Genomic DNA, 27,389 nt, shown 5'->3' on the forward strand with positions numbered 1-27,389 from the left:
CAAAAACAGCGCCACAGCATTAGAGACAGACCAGAATGAATAGAGAAGTGGAGACAAGTTTCAGTTTAATGAAATCCTATCCAGTCTCTGATTTCTACATAATTTATAGAAAACGTAGCAGACGATGTATAAAATGCATAAAAACAAGTCAAATTTTACTGGGCTGAGGGTAAAGACATTGTGAACCATACCCATACTGCTCACTAAAGAAGGGGAAGAGCCTCCATTCAAGTAATGGCTTCTCATTTCTACCAACTTTATACTACCAGCAAGGGAAATTGGGATTCCAAATCATTTTAACAACCTCTGCTTCCTTAATACAAATGCTCTAGTCAGTAATATAAAATGGAAGTTGTTTTCGCAGTATCTCAAAATTAAATCACAGCTTTATGTTTGTTTCTCAATGTGCAGCTGTACTCTGAAAAGTGATTGTATAAAAATGGCAGATTTTTACTTAAGAGAGGCTCCCTGTGTGTATGCAGAGTCATACTGGCTGCCTGTAGGACCAAAGTTTTATTACATTTACTCCTGTTATCTCTGCAGAGCTAACACAGCTGAGAGAGAGAGAGATGGATTGTAGAGCTTCTTGGTTAAATTGCAGTTGGTTACATGTGTGCAAAAACCATTGAATGTAGCAAAGTTACAAGTAAGGGCCTAAATTGACCTGCATAATTTTTATTGCTGGAGTTGATGTATAAAGTCAGTGTGTCCGAGAGAAACACATTCTAACACTGGCTTATTGTGTGGCATTTGGCTGGTCACTTCAAATTTCAGTCTGTTTGCCATCTGTAAAATGGGGGCACTTACAGGGATGTTGTGAGGATGAACTAATTCTGTACAGTACTCCAAACAGAGTAAATACTATGTGAATGAGAAATCTTATCATTAAGAGACTAAAAGAACCCTGTGTGTTGTAGACCCTAAGTTCAGTATGCAGGGCGGGGAGTAAATTAAGTATAGTCTTCTCTAGCAACATTGACACACTATCAATATTGCACCCTGCATTATCACTTTCAGAATAGAATTGCAGTGTGCAAGAAGATCTATCATTCTATTTCACTGAAGGAAATTGTACTGTGCAGTACTTTTGGTGTCTACAATGTGACAGAAAGGCCACAGAAGAGTTAATCCCCCATTGGATTCCCTCAGGGGCTTGAGAGAACTACCGCATGTCTCTCCCCATCCCTCCAAGTCTGCACCCTACTTACAAATTAGGGCCCTCTGTGTATGAATCCTGGGTGAACTATTTTCCATGATGACCATGAGCTTTTATTTACAACTCTGTATGTAGTAAGCGCCCATTCACCTCCCCAAAATATAGTATTTCTAAAGACACTCCCACACTATGGCAATGTTTTACTTACCTCGCCCAACATGGACATGCCTTATACTACAAAATGCTGTGGAATATGGCCACATGTAGTAAATGAGATGCCATCAGAATATCATCTAACTGGAAGAAAAACTGATTGAGGACTTTGGATTTACAGGGGAGTAAAAGACTAATAAGAAACTCCTTCTGGACCAGAGGCATTCCACACAATACAATGAATAAGGCTTTTTAGTCTGATGTGGAACTAGGACTCTGGTCATGGTGTCTTGTATGATAACTGCCTGAAGCATTTTTATTTTCTGTTTTGGTTCTCTCTCATTTTTTTACTTAAATAAATAAATAAATTATGTTAATGTTACTCATTTTATTACACCTGAGCAGAAGCTATAATTAAGGTTCCAATGCAGTGTCCATGATAACTCACTGTTTCCAATCACTTAACTTGTTTCAGCTTACACTTTTTGTGCTGACATTTTCAAAGCTTGGTCTCACAAAAAGTGATTTTATTTTAAGTCGGAGAAGAACTCTTCAAACTGGTAGGTGAATCAACAATCAACTGCAGGAGAAAGTCCTTCTCGGTGTAATTTAAACCAAGTTATCATTAACAAATCAATCTTAACATCCAGCCCTCCATAGCTGGGTGTGGAGTCCTTCCTTGCCACATACATTCTCCTGCTTTCAGTTCTCCAACAGTCTCTCCTATAGCCCAGAGCATCTGTGCAAGGGAGTTGGAAACAGCTGGAGTTGCACCAAGGTGAGGCAGTGTCCCTGCCTGCATCAGACCCATTCACCCCGTTTTGAGTAAGGCAAGAGCAAAAGTACACTTTCCCATCTAACAAAAAAAAGTCATGTTTCGTTTCAGGGCGGGTCAAGGAACAGTTGTAAGAGCTAACTCTTGAAATTTGACATGAATATAGTTCTCAGGGTATAATGCATACTCTACTGAGTTTCAGAAAAATCAGCTGTAAAATAGCTGTAGCTGTCTGAAAAATCTGCATGAGTGTATGTATAATATGAAACGGTAAATTTTATCCATTTTAATCCCAAGTGTGATCTGAAACTAAGGCCCTGATCCTGTAAGGAGCTCAAACAGGAACAGGGGTCCCTGAAGGGTGGACAGAGCAAAGGTGGCTTTATGCCCACTCTTGTCACCCCCCGATCCTTGGCTTTTACGTTGCCAGACCAATCTCCTGCCACACATCAAAGAAGCTGGGGATCAGCAAGTTGCAAGGATGTTCTGGGGTACGTGGTAATATAGCTTTACACCATCAGAGGATTCCCCAATAGAGGAAGGCTCCTCCACTGGTCAGATCAACCAGGTTTAGGATACATTTAAACTGGGAGACTAGTGCAAATTTTCCCTGACTCATCATAGAATCTGTCCTTTAGTTTTCATTTAGCCAATAACTCAAAACTAAACAGGATGACTCACAATTTTATTTTTAAGGCAAACAAGCTGAGGCTCTCTCTTGGCAGTGTGTGGATATTTCAGTTTATCATTGGTCAATAACAATGATCAAGCAATGGCAGAAATTAGGATATGAAACTGCACAAAACTTGGCAGCTATATCTGGGGTACTGGTCGGTGTCTGGGATGCTTGCGTCAATGCGTGCTGAAGGGTGTCTGAAGGATGCTAAGGTTGCTGTGGATGTCTGGGTTCTCTCTGGTGGGAACTGGATGTTGTTGGTGTGTCTACGACAGAAAGTGGAGTTCGTCCTGGGTGCTGTCTGGGAGAGAAACTGGGGTCTCTCACCGGGCAGTGATCTGGCTAGGTACCGTTTGCAAAGGTAACTGGGTCTGGTTGGGAAGTTTGGAGGCAATATTGATCACCACTACCTTATGTCACTACTAGTCAGGTGCCCATTGACACCATCTCTTCTGACTCCTTCCATGCAGAGATCCATTAGGGGGATCAGTAAGAGGGGAAGCAGAGAGGCAACTACCCCATTTTCCTGCAGTCCAGTTGGCTGCATGAGGATCCAGCTGGGCTGCTGGAATGAATGCCTTACAGGGCTGCCATATGCATTAATATCATGTGAGATGTGTAACGCTTGACAGTCCTGTCAGACTAAGAATTTACCCCTTTCTCATGCTGAGAAATTTCTCCTGTTCCCACTGCTCTGCAGTACCTTCAGCACAGATGGCTACCATGTCTGCTACTGCGGTTCCACGGAACTGTGTAATTACATTTTTATAGATACATTAAAGAAAGTACTTTGAGATGAAAGGTGCTACATAAATGTAAAATGCCATTACAGCATATTCTACGTAATTGGGACACAGGATATCGGGATGGCTGCTCTATTGCAATATCTCTCAATAAACTAATTTAAGCTACTGATAGTGAACAGTAATAACTGCTGCTTATCAGGCCAAATAGTATAAATTTAGCTAAGGAGTTTGATGTATTTTAAACCAGTGTAATATGTGTCAGAGTAACAGCCGTGTTAGTCTGTATTCGCAAAAAGAAAAGGAGTACGTGTGGCACCTTAGAGACTAACCAATTTATTTGAGCATAAGCTTGAAGTGAGCTGTAGCTCACGAAAGCTTATGCTCAAATAAATTGGTTAGTCTCTAAGGTGCCACAAGTACTCCTTTTCTTTTTGTAATATGTGTGAAATTCTGAACTCTAGTCTTAAATGCACAGGTTGCCAAATTAAGATTACATGACACATTTTCTTGGGTACTCAATAAGTCTCATTCAAGGGTGGCTGTGTTCTCATTGTCTTGGTTAAGGGTTGGGTTCTAGAGGCATCCAGCCAAGGCACTGGTGCTTAGAAGCTTTGGAGACTGAAGCTCTCTCCTTTGTGTTAATTTTCTCCTCTCCTTCCCTGCAATTTTAGAAAGAGAAGGAGGAGGGAATGTAGGAAATTAGACACAAAACTACACTAACAACGATTATGATAATCTGAAGTTAGGATACATGAAAAATACAAATTAGATATGCTTCCAAATACGAGACATACTGAAAGATGAAAACCCACAACATTTAACTCTTTCTCTGTGTATTTCTCTGAGGAACAGTATGAGATACCACAATAATAAAATATTTGTTATGCATGCACAATTCACTGAGCTCAATGAGTGTTGTAGCTTACAACTTAATTGCAGACTTTGGATTTAAGTTAATAAAGATATTCTGGAAAAATATGACAATGAAATTAAAGTATACAAAAATGAAAACAATATATTCCAAGATGCTACATATGTAAAGCTGAGAAAAATTAACTATATTGAATTACACAATATACTGTATTTCAGGAATTATGTGAGATCATTTAGGTAAAGGCTATTGCAATGCACATGCACAGGAGGAAAGGTCAACCTAACTTTGGTACTTCCTGACATTTGATGGTTTAACCATACAGCCTTGATGGTACATTTATGTTTTAAAAAAAAAAAATCAATCATATTTACACTGAACAATTAATTACTTTCTTTTTCAAAAAACAGACTAGCCAGTTTGGGAGGGGGTATCATTTTCAGGATCATTTCATTTTCTAGTATTCACACATTAGCACAGCTGCAAGAAAGTATTTAAATAGCAGTTTTCATTTACATTTCTAAAAATATTAACATTTAATAGAAATGCCTGATCTGATAAATGTGTGTAATCAGAGATTTCAATTAAAAAAAAATCACTAGAAACAGCATCCCATGGGTAGGGTAAAGGCACTCCCTTTGTAATGTGGTAACACACTGTTAAATAGAGAGTTCTGATGATTGCTACTTTATATTTCTCTGAACAAAGTCTCCTTGTTTTAATGATTATTGTCCTGTTTCTGATATTTACATGCAAGGATTTGTAAACCTGTTAAACCTTCATAAATAAATAGGTTTTTTTTAAAGTTTCTATTAATGTTAGATTTTGGTAGGTTTTAATTTTAATAAATGTTAGGACCAAAGATTGGCAGTTTTCTTTTATACTAGTACAAAATGAATGAAAATAATAATTTCCCTGTACTTTCACATAGATAACACATTATTGTTTTATTTTCCAGCTAAAAATGTCTGAGATTGGATGAGAAACCTAGGGTTTGTAGCCAGAGCTAGTTCAACACTATTGGCCTCATATCCTCACTGAGTTATCTATTGCAAAGTTTGACATATAAAATGAACCACTTAACTCTGGCAAGAAACTAGAACCCACAACCTCCCACTTTAAAAGACATCCAAAAACTTTCAGCTGCATTAGTTGATTTATATGTAAATCTGTTAAGAGGCATATATTGTTATAGCTACAAAACCTTGATTTGATAAAAATTTGACACAAATAAAATACCACAGGATATATTTTTACTGATCACTGGTAAATGTATCACAGTTCATCTCTTCTGAAACCTGAAGCATGTATTAAATAATGGTCAGATCCTGAAAAACATTACTCATGTGCATATTCCCATTTACATTTAATTAGAGCAATTCTCAAGAATTCCCCACAGGATTGGGCCTCAAGTCCTTGCTCCTGCAGCTTTGTAAAGTCAGTGGAGCTCAGTGAGGGTGCAAAACATTGCATGACTGGAACCTTAATTTGGATAATCAACCCATCCATACTTTGTACTTGTGAGTCTCAGTTCAGCAAATATTTTTTAAAAACCACTAATGTTTACACTGTACCAGATTTATCGTAGAGTAGAAAGAGCAGCTGAACGAAGAATTTGTATGAAGAATGTCCTGTCTTGAGTACAGGGGACTGGACTAGAAGACCTTTCATGGCCCTTCCAGTGCTACAATTCTATGATTCTAAGAACGAAGTTAGCGAAGTGTGCTAACCCTGGAGAATTTTACTACAAAAAGTACCAAACAACAGGGGTTGGTACAGAAAAAGGGAACGTTGAATGCCATTATTATATAAGAAAGTTATTAACTTCCCAAACTGGGACAAAGTTCTCATTAATTTTCAGCTAGTTGTTACTACTGCAATATGTTACATAGGGGAAGCATAATTTTCCAGAAGGGGCACCTAAATCTACATGTAGGCAACTAAAACTGTTGTTTATTTATTGCCCAAGTGCCAACGTGGGCAACTAATTTGTGGTACTCATTAGAAACATTTTAAACCACCACTTCCAACCAATGGTTGGCACATACTATCTAACAGTAGTCTATAAAGTAGCTGACTTGACAAGGTGCTGAATGCCCTCAATTCTTATTGAGTTCAGGATTGAAGCTCAGTGATGAAAAGGCTCTATTCAAAAGTAAACTTTCCCATCATCAATCACTCTCTATTTTTGTCATTTTAAAAGTATGTGCCCTCCAAGGAGCTTCTAATTATAAAGCCAGGCTGTTTCAGATAGCTGTGTCAGGGACGAAGGTGAAATTACATGTATGCATGTCAAGTAAAAGATCGCGGCTACCTCAACACATTTAGGACATGAGAATCATTAATCAACCACAGTTATGAAAAGAGCTAGTGCCATATTAGAAATACATCACTGGAGGAAAAGAACACATTTCTAAATAGGTGAATACTTCATGACAAAATAATACTTAAAAGGAAATTCTCTTCTTCATAAAGATTCCAGAGCTGTAATTGACAGATGTCTTGCATTTTCTGCATTGCTGTGGCATTATCTGTATAACTGTAGTACACACTTCTTATGAAGAGAAGTTAGGAAGCTGTGTACTGACCTGACAGAAATATGCCTTAGTGTGTTGCTTACACTAAAAGAGTGGAAAATAGACTGGAAAATGTCATAGTGGATATGGAATGATGAAAAGACTTGGTGTCCTTCTCACATCTAACAAAACAAGTCTTAAAATGATTAAGAATTCTGTGCGACTGAAAGTGGAAGAAGAACGTGAACATGTTCTTCTCCCTTTTTTTGCTTAGAGTCAATTTTAGTGTGAATAAGCAGAGTGCATCAGAGCATAAAGTGCTTACTTCTTTACCTGACTCTGCTCCTCTTGGGGATGAATACTTTTGATATTCAGTGAAGTGAGGGCAACTGCAAAAGACAGGCTGGTGAACTGTCTCACAAATAATTCCCTAACAAATGTGTGTTTTTCCTAAGAAAATGGCACAAAGATTTCATTGAAATGTCATATGAAACTTTTAATTAATTGGATCCTAAAACACACAGCAAAGAATAAGGTATCCTTTTGAAAATTCCTTCAAAGGCATCTTATTAGACTCCCCCCACCTACCCGGAAAAAAAGCATTTCAGATAACATTTTGTGTCACTACTTGCTAATTTCACTCATGACTTAACACTTAAAATTAAGGTAGTTTGCAAACTATACAGACTGGAAAATCATTCAAATGCTGGTGGTTTAAAAATGATTCTCCATCACTTAGGATAGGTACATTCTTTCACTCTTTTCGTCCTGAGCCTTAATAAGAGAATTTTTGTGGTCTTTAGTATTAACACATTTCAAAGTATATTCTACTTTAATGCCCACAACAGACTAAATCCTACAGACCTTACACAAACCAAACTCCCATTTGCTTCTGTAAGTTCTGCAGGATAGGGTTGTAAATTGCCAAGAGTAATATATCCCAAGCACTTACTCCATCAAAAAAAGAAAGTGTGATTTACTAGCAATTAAAGCTATATGTAAATTACCAGGGCCATTCCTAGGAAGGTGCAGGGCTGGGACAAATCAGCCCCCGCTGGCTTAGGGGCCCCACTCTGTATCGGTGGCCAGGCCAGCAGGATGGAGCCAGCCTGGTGCTGTGCCCTCTGCTGCTGCTGGCAGCTGCAAGCGCCTACCGCAGGGCTATTGTGGGCTATTGTTGGCTATAGGGCCATGACAGCTCAGGGCTCTGGCTGGGACAGAGGATTTGCTGCACCAAAACGTGGGCGGCAGAGCCCATGGCACATAAGGCCAGCAGCCGGGATCCCGGGTGAGCAGGGCCAGCAGCCCAGGGGTGCTGCTGCAGCACCACCCGACCCCCCGCACCCTTAGTTCCTGCGCCTATGTCTTCTGGGACATTTGTCTTCTGGCTAATTACACTGGCCCGCGGGGCCCTCGAAATAGTGGGGCCGGGAGTGGTCTCCCCAATTCGCCCTACGGAAGGGATAGCTCTGTAAATTACAAACCAATCAATAAGTAAATTCACAACGCAAATTTAATGTAATCAGTTGCGCTATTATTCAAATCCAGCATGGACTTACTAACCTATGAATCTCTTTTGTACAGTTTGTACATGCTGCTACCAACACTACTTACCACAGTTCTTGCCATTCAGAGACACTGAACTGTAACCATCATAAACCTTGAGCATACACACTTTTTCATTTAACATATTTTTGTCCATGTATAACATCCCCAGTGGAGTTGGTTGAAATACATTGGGTCCAATTTTCAGATGCACTGAGCACCCAGAATTCCAGTTAAAGTCAATGAGAGTTGTGGGCACTCAGCACCTATGAAAATTAGGTTCTAATTACATATAACTGAGAGACATCCTCACATACCAGCTTGGCAATCTTTATGAAAGAGTAGACTTTTTATTTTTAATATTAATTCTTATTAATAATAATTAAAGGGAAAAAGAAAGCTGTTCTATGTCATGGAAAGTACATTAATAGTCACTGAAGCAGGGATTTGCACTTGGTTCTCCCATGTTGCAGGTGAGTGTCCTAACCACCAGGTTATAAAGTCATTATCTCTCTCTGACCCAATATATATTTAATATTATTTATATGAAGTGGAACAGCTTCAGCAGTCCCACTCAAGAATCTCCCTATAGCCCAAAGGTTAGGGCACTCCTCTATAACATCTCTGAATTAGGCAGAGTGGTGACCTGAAGCCAGGTCTCCCTCATGCCCAGTAAGCACTCTAACCACGGTTTTCTACAGTACCTCCTTCTTCTCCCTCCACGAATGGTATTTCCAACTTTCCTTTGCTTTTAATGGAAAAAAAAGTGGTTAAAATGCCCCAAACTGAAATAATAATAATAACCCATTCATTTAGGTCATATTAAACATCATATTTGACCCAAAATGAAATTTTTGTTTTTTGTTTCACTAAGAGAAGTCAACCTAAAATGATTTTTTTCTGATTTTTTTGGCTTGGCCAGCAAGCAGAGAAATAGATTATTCACACAGTTCTAATTAGACCCAACTATCAAATAGAAACAGTCCATGTACAGTATCATTTTTTTAATGATGCCAAGACACTGCCATGAGTATGAGTCAAAACATGTTAAATATATTAATGTATAATCTTTATATCCAAGAGAGGAGAGATGCAATTTCTTAGAGCAATTCTTAGGGCCTCTTCTCATAGCCACCAACCTTTTAGCTGTCAGGCACCATAGGTCTTGAACTCAGCGGACAAGGTTGCCAGCTGAGAGACTTATCCTCTGCACCACTGCACTGCAGGATCAGATGAGGGAACTGCAGCTGATGCCCCACCACCTGAGGCTGCACCCTCTGACTCAGCACTGTCAGGTAATTTGCAGCAGACTCATGAATGGACACCATCGGCTATAATGCTTCCTGCCTTGTCCCACTCTTGTCTGAGCAGCTAGTTGCTGGCCAAACCTCTGAGACAAAGTTCCTGCCTATTGACCTGGTCCCTGCTCTTTGCTCCTACCATCACACTTTGTTCCTAGTTTCTGCTTCATCATCCTAGCTCCAGTTACTGGTTCTGGCTTGACCCTTGGTATGGCCTCTGTCTCCAACTCTGGCTTAATCCTTGGCGTAGTTTCCACCTCTGGCTCGGACCCTTGGCTTGGCTTCAGACTCTGGCTTTGACCTTTGACGGGACTTCCAACCCCTGACTCCACCCTTGGTTCTGGTCACTAGGTCAGACCACTTTCTTACTGCCCTGACACTAGTAGAGGATAACTGAATAGGAACAACTGGAGAATCCTCCAGGCAGTGAAGTCTGTATTGAGCATTGTAAGATACTCCCTCTACATAGGTGCCTTGAATGCTCCCTCAAGAGATGCCCTATTACTCCAACAAACAGAAGACCAGAGCCAAAAGTCTAACCAGTGCTTTCCACAGAGAAGTGCAGAATATTACCACCAAGTCATAAGGCCACCCCAGATTATAAAAGGATGTCACTTGTGCCCTTTATTGCACATTTATTCTAATAAATATTACATATTTTTATGTATCTCAACAACAGTTCCCTTGTTTTGTGAAGGGTGGATATGGAAAGAACATGGATCACCTTAGGAAAGCATTAAATTCCTGCAAGTCTGCAATAGCCTAGACAACAAGAAAATAATTAAAAACATTCCTGGTCTCCACATCCGGCAAAGAAAAATATACTTAAACAATGTAGACTGAAAATTTAAGTTAGTGCCTCCACATACAGGGAAAGCATTAGCAAAAATGATATTGCATAATAGCATGTCACTTTCTACTCTTAACTAGGAATCTGTGAAACACAAATTGAGGTGATTATATCATGAAATAACAGGTTTCAGAGTAACAGCCGTGTTAGTCTGTATTCGTAAAAAGAAAAGGAGTACTTGTGGCACCTTAGAGACTAACCAGTTTATTTGAGCATGAGCTTTCGTGAGCTACAGCTCACTTCATCGGATGCATAGCATATCGTGGAAACTGCAGAAGACATTATATACACACAGAGACCATGAAACAAAACTTCCTCCCACCCCACTCTCCTGCTGGTAACAGGTTTTCTCACCCTTTCCCCCCCCCCCCCACACACACATACAAACTCACTCTCCTGCTGGTAATAGCCCATCCCTCTTTGAAACCTCTCTTTATAATGCGCATGATAATCAAGGTGGGTCATTTCCAGCACTAATCCAGGTTTTCTCCACCCTATACCGGAAACCTACTGACCGCTATTCCTACCTACATGCCTCCAGCTTTCACCCTGACCACACCACACGATCCATCGTCTACAGCCAAGCTCTGCGATACAACCGCATTTGCTCCAACCCCTCAGACAGAGACAAACACCTACAAGATCTCTATCAAGCATTCTTACAACTACAATACCCACCTGCGGAAGTGAAGAAACAGATTGATAGAGCCAGAAGAGTTCCCAGAAGTCACCTACTACAGTACAGGCCTAACAAAGAAAATAACAGAACGCCACTAGCCGTCACCTTCAGCCCCCAACTAAAACCCCTCCAACGCATTATTAAGGATCTACAACCTATCCTGAAGGATGACCCAACACTCTCACAAATCTTGGGAGAAAGGCCAGTCCTTGCCTACAGACAGCCCCCCAACCTGAAGCGAATACTCACCAACAACCACATACCACACAACAGAACCACTAACCCAGGAACCTATCCTTGCAACAAAGCCCGTTGCCAACTGTGCCCACATATCTATTCAGGGGACACCATCACAGGGCCTAACAACATCAGCCACACTATCAGAGGCTCGTTCACCTGCACATCCACCAATGTGATATATGCCATCATGTGCCAGCAATGCCCCTCTGCCATGTATATTGGTCAAACTGGACAGTCTCTACGTAAAAGAATAAATGGACACAAATCAGATGTTAAGAATTATAACATTCATAAACCAGTCGGAGAACACTTCAATCTCTCTGGTCACGCAATCACAGACATGAGGGTCGCTATCTTAAAGCAAAAAAACTTCAAATCCAGACTCCTGCGAGAAACTGCTGAATTGGAATTCATTTGCAAATTGGATACTATTAATTTGGGCTTGAATAGAGACTGGGAGTGGCTAAGTCATTATGCAAGGTAGCCTATCTCCCCTTGTTTTTTTCCTACAACGCCCCCCCCAAGACGTTCTGGTTAAACTTGGATTATTGCTGTGCACATTGTAAGATGAGCTATTGCCAGCAGGAGAGTGAGTTTGTGTGTGTGGTTTTTGGAGGGGGGTGTGTGGGGGGGGGTGAGAAAACCTGGATTAGTGCTGGAAATGACCCACCTTGATTATCATGCGCATTATAAAGAGAGGTTTCAAAGAGGGATGGGCTATTACCAGCAGGAGAGTGAGTTTGTATGTGTGTGTGTGGGGGGGGGGGGGGGGGAAGGGTGAGAAAACCTGGATTTGTGCTGGAAATGGCCCTACTGGATGATCACTTTAGATAAGCTGTTACCAGCAGGAGAGTGGGGTGGGAGGAAGTTTTGTTTCATGGTCTCTGTGTGTATATAATGTCTTCTGCAGTTTCCACGATATGCTATGCATCCGATGAAGTGAGCTGTAGCTCACGAAAGCTCATGCTCAAATAAACTGGTTAGTCTCTAAGGTGCCACAAGTACTCCTTTTCTTATCATGAAATAAGTGTATCTCCAAGAAAAATGAAAGCATTCAGCCTCATTGTTCAGCCAGCTGAAACAGAGGCAAAATTAATGCTAATTAATTACTCATTAATGAGGAAACCCCAAATACAAGCTAGGATTTTTTTTAAAAAAATAGCAGAAATAATAGTATATTTTTATTAAGTATGTGAATCCAATACAGAATTTTGCTCTATTCCTATAAGAAATCAAAACCATTAAGGCTAAATGAATAGTGAATTAATGGACTGGTACCTCAGGGAGACCCAGGCTCAAATCTACTTTGATGTGAGCTAAAATCAGTGTCATGATTATAACTTAGTTCCTAGCAGATGTTGCGCACATCATAAAGCAACCTTACATTCACCCAAAATTCAGGTTTCTTTACACAAGAGAGGACTAGAATTTGGGAAGGGTGAATTTGAAGCTGAGACAAAGTGCAAATCTATTGTCTGTGAGAAAAACTTGCCCAATGGCTAACTATTTCTCCAGGCAGCTTCGGCCATTGCTATCACTCCCTTATTTTAATTAATCATAAGAATGGCCATCCCGGGTCAGACCAAAGGTCCATGTCTAGCCAAGTATCCTGTCTTCTGACAGTGGCCAATGCCAGGTGCTTCAGAGGGAATGAACAGAGCAGGTAATCATCACAGGATCCATCCTGTCGCCCATTCCCAACTTCTGGCAACAAAAATCAATCTATGAAAATACAGGGCCAAATTACTCAAGCCCTGAAGTCAATGGAGTTTCATCGGGTGACAACAGATTTGAATTTGGTTCATAAAGTACTATATTGCTCTACCCTAAAAAAATGACTGTGTAAAAATGATACCTTCTTAATCAACACTGCTCCCAATGTGTTTTTGTAGCAGAGCTGGCTTCTCTATGTGCTATGAGAAGTTTTCAAGATTTTGAAAATTTTTCCTTTCCTGAATTGGGACAAAGTCAAAATCTCAAAAATGTTTGCAAACCAATAAACCATATTTTTTTGGATCAGATCAAAATGTCTTATATCAATAATTTTGAAACATTAAGTTTTGATTTTGATCCTTTTTTAACAATTAAAATTTCTAAATGAGTCATTATGATTTGAAAAAAGAAACTTTCAAAAATTCAAAATGGGACATTCTGAGAATTCTGAAACATTTTACAATTTTTTGAAAGATCAAAACTGACCCTTTCCTGGGAACAATTTTGGCTTTGATAAATCAACATTTTTGGATGAAAAAAATGTTTCAACAGAAAATTCCCAACCAGGTTCTAATCTGCAGGTTTTCAGAACAAATAAGCTCTGATTATTTTGTACTGCTAGCTTGGTAGAGCCCACACAGCTATGTTGAACTGGGTCACTCAACATAATTAACTAAGCCTTAATTGCAGCACCAATCACTTTCACTTGTGTAATTCCATTTAAGACAAATGTCAGCACTTCACAAGTTAGGTTAACCCAGCGACTTCACTCATTGATGTGAAAAATCTAAACTCATGAGTGATATAGTTAAGCTGACGTAACCCCCAATGTAGTCAGAGCTAGCCTGACAGAAAAATTCTTCTGCCAGCCTCGTGACCACCTCTCAGGGAAGTGGACTAACTATGTTGACAGGAGAACCCTGAAACGCAAAATTGAAGTGCTACAGTGGTGCAGCTGCTGCGGTGCCACTGTACTGTTTCGAGTGTAGACAAGGCCAAAGGGCTTATACAGGTGTAACCAAAGGCACAATTTAGCCCGCAGAATCGTTATGGCTAGTGATGATGTGTGAAAAGGGGGGGGGAAAAACAGTCTGATCTTCAGACCTCAGGCTGAGTTTGCAAGCTGGTATTCAGAAAAGTCACCTTTTTGACTATAACCTGAGCAAGTTTTATCTAGAGTCAGAGAGAGAGTAACATGGAATCTCATCATGCCATTTTCAGCCACTTTTCAGAGCAATACTGTTCCTAAAATGTTATAAAACCACTGTAGTATCCTGTAGTTGTTTGGTCTGTAACACTATTTTTATTATCATCCAAGTTTTGACCCACACCTCGAAGATTCTTTAAAAATCACTTTTAACCCTGGAATTTATTCTGATGACAAGGGATGTGTGTGTGTTACATGCATTAGTTATAGTCAGGGCCCTATGAATTCAATGACTGTGCAGCTGCAAATTTTTGAAAATTACTTTCATACTGTTAGACACTACAAAAAGTGTCTACCTACCTCACACAGGGTACTTTTTTCTTTGTTTTAGAAATGGGGAAACAGACAGGGCCAGGCAGCTCTATTGATTTTAATGGAATTACGCCAATTTACATAAACTGAGTATCTGACAGAGAGTTTGGCACAGTCAAGATATATACCCAGGTCTCTGAAATCCCAGACCACTACCATCTAACCGTATGTCTACACTGCAATCAGGTGTGGTTATACCACATGTAGGTATAACTGAGCTGGTTTTGACTGTGCTAGGTCACTTAAAATAGCAGTGAAACCATGGCAGTATGGGTGGTGGCAAAAGGCTAGCAGACTGAGTATGTACTCGGGTCCTAGGAGGTCTTGCCCTTGGGAATCTGCCCCATGATGTTGCGGCTTCACTGTATTTTTAGCAAGCTAGTTTGATCAAAGCTCGCTTGGGTGTGTCTATATGTGCTGCAATCAAACCATCGTTTGCAGTACTGACATAGCCTTAGTTGGGAGACTCTTTTCTCTACTATTTGTGACAGCTGCTGCATGATCTTCTATTTTGGTGGCAGTTTTGCCAGTTTAGTTGCAACCTGCTGCTATTTTGTACTTTCTGACATTTCTCCTCTCTGCCCTCCCTCCAACAAGGCAGATTTCTAATTGTTTTTAGTGGACAGACTACACAACTAGATAGAGTTTTCCACCTGATCCATTGGAAGGCTCTTCTCAGGAAGAACCACGAAAGACAGTGTTTTCCCTTACTTCAAAAGTAAAAAAAAAAGAAAAAGAAAAAATCACTCTACAAAGTGCTTCAGAGGCTTTTTATTAAACCCAAGTACAAATTAAATGATTGAAAATTAAATTTCTCAGTGTTGTGAGCACCATGGGCTGCATAGAACCATGAAGTACCTGGAAGACATTATAAAGATTGTGAACCACTCAAGAATTATTATAATCATTGTGAAGCTCTCAGAGGATATTAAAACAGCATCAAGTTCTGGGCAGACATGGTAAACAAGTGTTCTATGGACATAATAAACAGCATTTTATAAATACTACAAGTATATCAGTGGTGTTATAAGGAGTATTATCCGAGTATGACTTTCTGAGAAATCATCGTTTCACTTCCTTTATAACATTCACTGGACTCTCTGGGAAGTTCACGTTAGTTAAGAGCCTAAAAATACCAGTTCAAAGCCTTCTTTGAGACTTCTCTGGCTTCTCCAGAACTTTCAATAGCCAGGAGCCCCTTTTTCCACCTGCACTGCATTCTCTATACTGGATTGCTATAAAGTAGCAGACTGACCATGAATGGTATTGCAGGTTTTGAAGTACTTAATAATGTAGGCTGTGGAATTATGGGGTAGTTCCTCCTTGAGTTTTATCCTGATGGGTATCTGCACTTTCTACCTACCCATTATTTAAGACTCTATCCTCATGACTTTAGCCTTAAGGATCATCTCACAAGTAGGGCCATCAAGAGATTAAAAAATTTAATCACAATTAATCGTGCGATTAAAAAAAATAATCGTGATTTATCTCACTGTTAAATAATAACAGAATACCATTTATTTAAATATTTTTGGATGTTTTCTACATTTTCAAATATATTGATTTCAATTACAATACAGAATACAAAGTGTACAATTGCTCACTTTATATTTATTTTTGATTACAAGTATTTGCATTGTAAAAAAACAAAATAAATAGTATTCTTCAATTTACCTAATACAAGTACTGTAGTGCAATCTCTTTATCATGAAAGTTGAACTTACAAATGTAGAATTATGTACAAAAAAACTGCATTCAATAATAAAACAATGTAAAAGTTTACAGCCTTCAAGTGCACTAAGTCTTACTTCTTGTTTAGCCAATTGCTAAGATAAACAAGTTTGTTTACATTTGCAGAAGATAATGCTGCCCACTTCTTGTTTACAATGTCACCTGAAAGTGAGAACAGGTGTTCTCATGGCACTGTTGTAGCTGGCATCACAAGATATTTACGTGCCAGATGCGCTAAAGATTCGTATGTCCCTTCATGCTTCAACCACCATTCCAGGGGACATATGTCCATGCTGATTACGGGTTGTGCCTGATAATAATCCAAAGCAGTGCAGACCGATGCGCGTTCATTTTCATTATCTGAGTCAGATGCCCCTAGCAGAAGGTTGATTTTCTTTTTTGGTGGTTCGGGTTCTGTAGTTTCCGCATCAGAGTGCTGCTCTTTTAAGACTTCTGAAAGCATGCGCCACACCTCGTTCCTCTCAAATTTTGGAAGGCACTTCAGATTCTTAAACCTTGGGTCGAGTGCTGTCGCTATCTTTAGAAATCTCACATTGGTACCTTCTTTGCATTTTGATAAATCTGCAGTGAAAGTGTTCTTAAAATGAACATGTGCTGGGTGATCATCTGAGACTGCCATAATATGAAATATATGGCAGAAGGTAGGTAAAATACAGAGCAGTAGACATACAATTCTCCCCAAGGAGTTCAGCTACAAATTTAATTAAAGCATTATTTTTTTTAACAAGCATCATCAACATGGAAGCATGTCATCTGGAATGGTGGCCAAAGCAAGAAGGGACATACAAATGTTTAGCATATCGAGCACCTAAATACTTTGCAATGCCGGCTACAAAAGTGCCATGCAAATGCCTGTTCTCACTTTCAGATGACATTATAAATAAGAAGAGGGCAGCATTATCTCCTCTAAATGTAAACAAACTTGTTTGTCTTAGCGATTGGCTGAACAAGAAGTAGGTCTGAGTGGACTTGTAGGTTCTGAAGTTTTACATTGCTTTATTTTTGAGTGCAGTTATGTAACAAAAAAACCTTATATTTGTAAGTTGCACTTATGCAATAAAGAGATTGCACTACAGTATTTGTGTGAGATGAATTGAAAAATACTATGGTTAATCGTGATTAATTTTTTTAAGTTAACTGCATGAGTTAACTGCAATTAATTAACAGTCCTACTCACAATCACACGTTTTGCTGCAGAGAAAGGCACTTGCATCCCTTGGTATCTCTCCCAACTTCTAAATACCTGAAAATTGTTTTTAAAACCAGAATTTGTACTAGGATCACTGCTGGGCCCTACCTCCCTCCTTCGTATTAGCACGGCCTACTCTTTGCTTTTATAGTTTTTAGTATAAGGGTGTGTCTACACTGCAGCTGGGAGCTTGCTTCCCTGTGCAAGTAGACAGATACATGCCAGCTCTGCTTGCACTAGCATGTTCAAAATAACAAGGTAGATGGAGGTAGCACCAGTGGCTCACACTAGCCACCCGAGTGCATACCCAGGGGGCCTGGACAGGTTTCTATCTGCTCTCAGCTACAGAACAGATGTACACACAGAATGCAACTAGTACACTGGTCTTTGTATCATGTTTTTAGAATATATTTAGCATGCATCGCAGCAACCTATTGTAATTCAAGAAACTCCTCATAAAGATCATATTAATATTGAAGGGTCTGTGAAGTGATATTTCTGTCTGTGTTAGGATTTTCTATTAAGGTCATCACTGTGGTATCTGAGAGCTTCTGATGTACTTTTTTGCACTTACTAATTTATAACATTGTTGCTTTGAGTCACCTGTTTTAGTCTCTTCCTTACTATAAGAGGCTGACCTTGATATATCTTTTATTCATTCATTCATATTCTTCTCTCTCACCTCCTCCTTTCCCCATCACTTTGGTTATGGTGGGAAAGCTTTTTCAAAGAGCTATTTCCTTTATACATTTTCAAATAATGAATTTTGCCTAACTGGAAATATAAAAATTCTATTCCTCTCCAGTGCACAGTGGTAAAGAATACTGTACAGGTTCATAAACGTGAGAGATGTAGCAATGTGGTTTCACATTTATGCCATGCTGTTAAGAGTACAACCTAAAAAAATATTGTTTTAATCCCTGCAGGAATACACTGCTTCATGTAGAACTACCACTATGGATTGATGTTTATTTTATACCATAATTAAATATTATTTTATATATGGGACATGACAGTTATGTTTCTGCGATTTACAAATTCCATTTTACATGAAACAAGACAGCTGTATTTTTTCCAAGTTGTATTCTCTTTCAATTATCAGAGGGGTAGTAGCCGTGTTAGTCTGTATCCACAAAAACAATGAGGAGTCCGGTGGAACCTTGAAAACTAACAGATTTATTGGGGCATAAGCTTTCATGGGTAAAAAATCCACTTCTTCAAAAGCAATTTTCCCTCTCTTGGTATTGACACTGCCTCATCAATTATTGGGAGTTGACCACATCCACCCTGACTGAATTGGCCTTCAACATTGGTTCTCCACTTGTAAGGTAACTCCCTTCTCTTCATGTGCCAATATATATATTTATGCCTGTATCTGTAATTTTCACTCCATGCATCTGAAGAAGTGGCTTTTTACCCACGAAAGCTTATGCCCAAATAAATCTGTTTGTCTTTAAGGTGCCACCGGACTCCTCATTCTCTTTCAATGTTAGTGCTATTTTCTGTGCACCGTACCTTGGTTTTCTTCCACTCATGAGAAGGCTATACATCAGCACATTCTGTTTGGCATTCATTCATCGGTTTACACCTTTTCCTGGGAAATCCACTTCAATTTATAATGTTAAATTAGTGTGCAACTCACCACATATCAGCTGGTTTTCCTTCAGGTTATGAAATGCCAGTCCTCGTAAAGTACTGGGGTAAGCACAAACTGTTTCTTCTGCTATTCGAACTGAAGCATTTCTAGCCCACTGCAAAACCCATTTTAGATTACAGTCACAGATGAGCGAATCAGTGTTGAAATGTCTAGGAAAATAAAAAAGTAACACTGAAGGACCAAAATGCACTTTTGCAAAATAAATTAATGTATACAGCACAAAATTAGACTGATGCATCTAAACATAAAGACAGGCATCACATGGCAAATAATATACATTTTCCTCACTCATATGGATTCCAAGATACTATGCCCAATTCTACTCTTAGGTACAATGCAACATCCTTTGACTTCAATGAGAATTTGGCCCACCATATTCCATATGCACGTAATTACAGTGACACTCTTTGTCCACTATACTCGTTAATTTTGCATCAGTGTGTGCACTCAAAGCTAAAACCTGTATGACCCTACTGAGCAAAATGATCCTAAGCTATTACTTTGTCTATTAAAAATTCCCCTTAGAGTATGTCTACCTTGCAATGAAAGACTCATGGCATGGCTAGGCTATGGCTTGCCTTGGGACAGCTGATTCAGGCTCAGTGGGCTAGGGCTGCGAGGCTAAAAAGTTCAGTGTAGATGTTTGGACACAGACTGGAGCCTAAGCTCTGAAGCCCTGCTGGGAAAAAGGGGGAAATGGGGACAGGTCTCAGAGCCCAGGCTCCAGCCTGAGCCTGAATGCAGTGTAGTCATGACTACACTGCCATGTTTAACCTTGCAGCCCAAGCCTTGTGCTGTGGGTTTTTTATTGCAGTGTAGATATACCCTCTGCCTCTAACACCATGCAAACAATATTTACCCATTTATAAAACCCTCTAATATGTGTATTTAATACATTCAGTAATTAATTACTGGAAATTTTCAAATGAAAATTATTTGGTATTAATTTGTTTTTCCTCTTTCCATAAAAAACAAAGGAAAATTATTGCAAAAGGCAGTACGTTTTAAGTAATTAGAAACTGACAAAAGAAGCCCATTCAAATTAATACTGCAGTTCTGCCATGCTGGTTCTGAGAAGTTCTCAAATTAGGGTAAATGGGGAAAAAGAAACACTATATAGTCTACGGTATCAACAGAAGGACTTAATATGTAGTTTCAGCCTTGATTCTTAAACCTCTGTGCTTTTGACATGTAAAAACTAGATAAAGCCAAGATATCTTAGCTACAATATTGTACACATATATGACAACAATAGATTTGTATGATATCCAAAATCGAATTTTACATAATGAAGCCATACTTACAAGGCTTTCAGAGCTAATAGCTCAGAAAAAAGTCCAGTCATGAGACTTGAAAAAATATTCCCTGATAAATTCCTAGAAAAGAAGCAACATACAGTTACTATAACAAATAAAAGATACAAACCAGTTGTTAATTTATATGGCAGAATTTTTGCTGCTGTTAAAAAAATAAAATAGGTTAGAACTTTGCTGCTTTCTTCCATGGGAAGAATAAATAAGATATACTTTCTTAAGGTTACATATTCTTTTTTGATGAAAGACTCTGTATAAACATGTATAAAGCAAATCACACACCGATTTTCATCTTCCTTTCACAGCAGACACATTTCTATGATGCAATATCTTCTAATAAACAGCTATTCATAGCTGTTATAGATCCAGTAATATTTTCCGTGTTTAAATTTGAAGTTATGATATAGTGATATAAACAGACCTATGTTAGAGCTATGTTGTGCTCTTTTAAATCTATGTAACATGATACTTCACGGTAATCCAGACCAAATAAATTGATTAATTTAATATTGAGAAGAGTTTAGAGAACATACTTAATATGTTTTATGTGTAAAATGAGACTAACTATAAAGCAAGTTAGTTTCATATTCTAAGGTTGCATTTCATTATACCTTCATAAAAATAATATTTTCATATTAAACTTCTTGGAAATGTAAACTTTTTCTATAAACTACAAAAAGATCCAGCTTCATGGGGTCAGTCAAGAAATGTCTGTTGTAAGAGGATTTGTCCATGAATTTGCTTTGAAAATTTATTACTGTCTTTAAGGAACAAGTCTGAACATCTCAGTTCTAAATAGCTCTAATTGTCTTTGGTAATTGATTCCTGATTGGTTTTTAACTTCATGACTACAAATATATTAATTTTCTTTTGCATAGTCTAATGGTATTGTTGTGCTCAATACATGTTAACATCAATGGCAAATGCCTAAATGTCAAGTCATATTCTCCATTGCTATACCAGTTAAATAAAAATTGGTGTAGCATCTAAGATTAAAGTTTCCTTTCAGATAAAGCACATATTTCTGGATTGCTGACAAACGTTCTTTTCTATCTATGCAAATAAGTAAATGCCTCAAGCCTTCTGAATTTACATGACTACATTTAAGATGGCTGCAAAATTTCATGTCTTAGAGGATTGTTCAGCAGGAAATGTGTTGTTACCAAGAAGAAAATAAGTTGTATCGAAAAATAAAGATGCAAGCCTTTTTGACAGAAAAATTGATTTTTTACTGATTTATATTTCTTGTTCTGTCTACAAAGTAAAGAACTCAAGCTATACTGAAGGTAAGAATTAAGTTTAAAATTACTGTTTAACAAATGAAGCCTCTGGCAAGCTGTAAATAATCTGATTTAAAAAAAAATCTTTGCAGGGACTCCATTATGTACAGGAACATGTGCCCTGATGAGTTCCTGCCAGAAAGATGAGGAAGTATCACAGGTCAAAAACGTTTATGGAATTCTTTTACGAAAATCATTTATTCTTGAAAGATAATATTACTTTTAGGGTGTTTATTCAAGAAAACTGTACCGTGCATGAAGCCCAATGACAAATATGCAGTGTGGATGATAATGTATGAAGCCATGAAGATAACTGAATAAATGTTGTAAAGATAGGAGATGCTAAAACCCATTTCCATCCTACTAGAAATGTTGGTGCAAGTTTGTGAAGTGCTGAGTACCTTGCATCTCTCATAGTGTAGCAGGAACTGCACCCTATTTAAGGCTCTATTACAGAACTCAGTTTAAACAAGAACTTTACATCTTTATTTAGTAATAATCTCATCAAAATGGCAAAACCCAAAACACAGAATATAAACTTTGAGTACAATGAATTTTATCATGCTTTGACGAAAAACAAATTTATACAAAAAAAAATAAATTGATATTTTATTTGCACTCTAAAGCAAACCCTTAACAGTGACCTCAGCAATGTTAAGGCAAAAGAACTTCCCAAGTGCGTGGAACATATGAGTCAGGTGTGCTGTTCTTTTGAGACACTCGATCTGAAAGGAGTGTGACAGGGTCAGGCCAGATGGCTATAGGAGAGTAATAGAAGGCAGATATATTAGCCCCAGGTTAAGTAGCTCCCTTTTCCCTGGGTAAGGTAATAGGGAAGGTTTTGTTTTTTTTTTGAAACAGAAAAAAAAATTTATTGCGACAATTACAATAGGGAAGGTTTTTTTGAAACAGAAAAGAAATTTATTTGTAACAATTACAGGAATTACAAAAGGATAAAGAAAAACTTAGCAACAAAACAACGCAATCAGAAGGTATAACACAACAGCTTTCAGGAGGGAGAGGTGTTCAGGTTAGCCCAGGCCCAGAGCGGGGGGGCTTCCTCGACACTCGTGGTCTTCCACCCTCCTGAGTTACCTGGTGGCCTAGAGCGGGGGGGCTTCCTCGACACTCGTGGTCTTCCACCCCCTCGAGTTACCTAGTGCCGCGCCCAGGGTCACCGACCCTCCCTCTCCTGAGAGTGCCCGACAAGATGGGACAATAGGGAAGGTTCCAGAACAATCAGGAACCTTCTGGAGACAATTAAGGCAGGCTGATTAGAACACCTGCAGCCAATCAAGAAGCTGCTAGAATCAATTAAGGAAGGCTAATCAGGGCACCTGGGTTTTAAAAAGGAGCTCACTTCAGTTTGTGGTGTGCGTGTGAGGAGCTGGGAGCAAGAGGCACTAGGAGCTGAGAGTGAGAACGCGGACTGTTGGAGGACTGAGGTGTACAAGCATTATCAGACACCAGGAGGAAGGGCCTGTGGTGAGGATAAAGAAGGTGTTGGGAGGCGGCCATGGGGAGGTAGCCCAGGCAGTTGTAGCTGTCACACAGCTATTCCAGGAGGCACTCTAGACAGCTGCATTCCACAGGACTCTGGGCTGGAACCCGGAGTAGAGGGTGGGCCCGGGTTCCCCCCAAATCCTCCCAACCCCTGGTCAGACACAGGAGAAGTCAACCTGGACTGTGGGTTCAGAAAAACAGCCAAGCTGAGGGCTGCTGTGAAGCGCCAAGGTGAGCAAATCCGCCAATAAGCGCAAGACCCACCAAGGTAGAGCAGGACCTTTGTCACAGGAGATGAGGTCCCTGTTAAAGTTTTGTGTCACCCTCCAAGTTTGATGAAACTGCAGTATGTATTGCTTGTAGGGATCTGCTGGAAACGGAAATAAAAGCCTGATGGGGTGTTGGAGCACATTACTGACTGTAGGAAATATGGAGATATAAAGGAATGCAATAGACTTTCCCCATAAATTCTTATGTCTATGCTTTTAGCATACCATAGTGTAGATGGAGCATGCTCTGTGCAATTTTAACTCTCATTAAATATAGTTTTTGTTTGCTGATATCAATGGGAGTTGGGGGCACTCAGCATCATAGAGACCCCAATTATGCAGATGCCTAACTCTAAAGTCAGTGAGACCATTCATGTGCTTACTGTTAGGCACATGCTTAAACACCTTGCTGAGGGTTCCTCAGCGTGAACTGGACGGATCAGGATTTGGCCTACACTATGGTAACCTAAATATTTCTGAATCACCTGCCATCAAGGGTTTTCTGTTTTTCTTATTTGCTGTAATCATGAAGGATGAGAATATTTTCTTCAGTGTTTTAATCAATGTTAAATGCTGCACAACTCTAACACCAACACACACACACAGAGGATAATGCTAATCTGTAGTCTTTTTTTCTTTCTTCTTCTAGTTGTATTTTCTCTTTCAAATGAGGGAGTGATCCCAGCATTTGATTGACAGGATGGTTTTTTGTGGTTATGGCAGAAGTGAAGTATGAGGAGGGATTTAAGTGAAAATAGGGAGGACACAAGGGGCATTTGAATAGGGAGTGTGTTCCAGGCATAAGAACAGCACTGAAGAAAGTATAAAGATGAAAGTGATGAACAGATAAAGGGAGAGGCAAGGAGAGATTAATTAAATGTGGGAAGAGATTGAGGGGGTGGGGGATAAAAATGAGAGGAGAGGTGTAGGCTGGGATAGGTTCCAGTGGATAGTTTCTTGATACCACTACAGTAGTGCCAATTGGATTCCCTACATGTTACTTGTTTTGTACTTTTTCTCTACAGTGTACATAGTGATTAGCTGCTTCAATGACATTAACAAAGTCACAAGAGAATTTATTATAAGATATTATCATAAAGATAACTGATGATGATTCAGAGTCAGGATGAAATATAAATCATATGTACTTTAATCAAATAATTGCAAGTAAGCAGCAAGGTGTGCTTCATACTTTTAAAAAGAAGATTCAGAAGTAACTGTTTGTCAAAGCATGTTTCGGGCTGGAACATTTTATAGTCTGAGGTGCTAATTTATCCAGGTTCATCAAAATAGACTCTGATATATCATTAAAGTGATACCCATAATCTTCTGCTGCTCCTGATACTTAGTTCCAAGTAGAACAGGTGTCTAAATTATTAAGAGCCCCATTACACACCAGAAATCCATTTGCATACCTGGTTCCTGGAACATAGCATTGAAACATGACCCTTGAGAAGGCCAAAAGGAGATACGAAAGACTTGTTACATTCAATTATGTCACTTATAATCATGTTTAGAATATAAGAAGCTCACCAAATATAAGCATGGCCAAAGGATAAAATACAAGCCAGGAAAGCCAAGCCAATAGATTAGCGAGTCATAACAAAGCATCTTTTGAACTACCTGGATTGCAGTCAGCTACACCTGTCATATAACATGAATATATGCGCTAGGATCATTTTGGTACTCTTCCATTTTGGCAAATTCATCAGCTCCAAGTAAGTGTAAAACCTGGATCAATCTCAGGGAAAATAATCACACATCATTGACAGGCAGTGATAAATTCCTGGAATAGTGTGAAAACTTTGGATTTCAATACTAACCAAAAGTTCAACTCCTATTCATTGCAAGGTATGAGACTTTTTTGGCACAAGCTTTGGGCAAAATCCTCCATCTCTATGGGTGCCATCAAGGGGGCTATGTTTTTAAGTGGATTCAGTGGTTGTACTTGAAACCCAATCTAGCTTAAACATGGCAATTATCAATGAATTTATTAACCAAATCAAGTCTGTGGTTTGGCCAGATCTAAAATAATTGTGTAGCCTTTTTGGTACTGACGAGAATATACTGTACCATGGCCCTTGGCTTTCAGAGCCAGCAGACAAAATCCTGCCCAGGTCAATGAACATAAATATTCTTCTTACTCCTGTTTTGAAGACAATCTGCTCCAAACTGCCCTCTATCCGCCCTTTAATTAAACTAGTTAAAGACCTTTGCATTAGAGTTGGTACCTCTGACAGTTTTTTCAGGGCAGCCCAAGTTGTCCTCCCTAATTCAAGCAAAGGATTTAAATCCTTCCCCATGTTGCTGGGTATGGATATATACCCTACAGTACATGATGAAAAACCAATATGAAATGAAACCTAAAGCCAGTGGTGTCCCAAAACGTTCTGCAAATTAAAATCAAAGGGTAACACATAACTCTTAAAAAACCTTGAATTATGTTAATCTAAATGAAACATATTCCAATTGCCTTTGTTTCACCCGATATTTATGCTTTTAAACACTGTAAGAAACCTAATCTCTGTAGTTAGCAGAAGATGACTAGAGATTTACCTCTCTTGCTCTTTCCAGTAGACTTATGGCTCTCTCTACTGGTTCTAATAATGGCCTACAAATGATTCCTTGTACTTTGTCATGCTAAGGTAGCAAGAGAGATTAGAAGAGTTTCTACAGTAAGTAGGTTCCAGAGTAGCAGCTGTGTTAGTCTGTATCCGTAAAAAGAAAAGGAGTACTTGTGGCACCTTAGAGACTAACAAATTTATTAGAGCATAAGCTTTCGTGAGCTACAGCTCCAGCATTCAAAGAGTATGTATGTGATTTCCATTTTGCTGTTTCAGTTACCTGGACCAGGCCTGATTGCTTTATCAGTGCCAGTTACTAGTTTAAGAACTTGTCACCTTCACATCACTTGCTCAGTGCTTTCAAAACTGTGTATATCAGCACTATTGTTATGCTAAATAAATGTTTCTACACAGCTCTTCTACAATTTAGCTGTCTCATGCTCCTCAGTTGACTAGTAAACACATTTCCAATTATATCAATGGCAAATGCATTACTACCAGACAATTTTCTGTATTTCAAACAGGTGCTAAAGAAGGGAGAGTCTGGAAAGTATTTGTTCATGAACCACCAAGAAAAACCTAGGGTGCTGCTATCCAGATTCAAAAGATGGAACTAGCATGGAATTAGGAGGCAGTGCACTTTTACCACCTTTTGGACAAGAGGAAAACTGAGGTATTAACCCCAGTGTTCCTGGCTAAATTCCAACTTCATTCTACTTATGTAAATAGCCTTGGCAGTTTCAAATAGATCCGATATTCCTCACTTATACAATACTGCTTCATAATGCTAGAAATGGCCACAGTCTGCCTCAGAGGGTGGCTTCCTTTTCTTGGTGAGTGAGGAGAATTCTATATATCCTATAAACATGTGTTTACTCGAATCAGGCCCAAGGATCATATTCTCAAGCCCACTGAAATCAAAGAGTGCTAACTGGTGGATCCATTTATAGAATTTAAGAACTTTGGTTACGTTTGTTTGACAGGTACTATATAAGTGTAATATATAGTTTTGTGTTCAGAATACACTACATATTCACATAAGAACTAAGATTTAAGAATAAACTGCTGACTTGATCAGCCAATAGGAAATAAGTAAACTTCCAAAGGTTCCTTCTGCTCATG

At 39.0% G+C, this 27,389-nt stretch overlaps 1 protein-coding gene across 1 annotated transcript in view; it reads right to left on the reverse strand.

The window, feature by feature from the left end:
* Positions 1-27,389, reverse strand: part of ADGRA1 (adhesion G protein-coupled receptor A1) — a 465,281-nt gene that overhangs the window by 237,718 nt on the left and 200,174 nt on the right. Inside the window, 2 exon segments of the mRNA XM_043551597.1 lie at positions 19,324-19,487; positions 20,643-20,714. Coding sequence (XP_043407532.1) covers positions 19,324-19,487; positions 20,643-20,714 — 236 coding nt within the window.

This window comes from Chelonia mydas, chromosome 7 (assembly GCF_015237465.2).
Source record: "Chelonia mydas isolate rCheMyd1 chromosome 7, rCheMyd1.pri.v2, whole genome shotgun sequence".
NCBI lineage: Eukaryota > Metazoa > Chordata > Testudines > Cheloniidae > Chelonia > Chelonia mydas.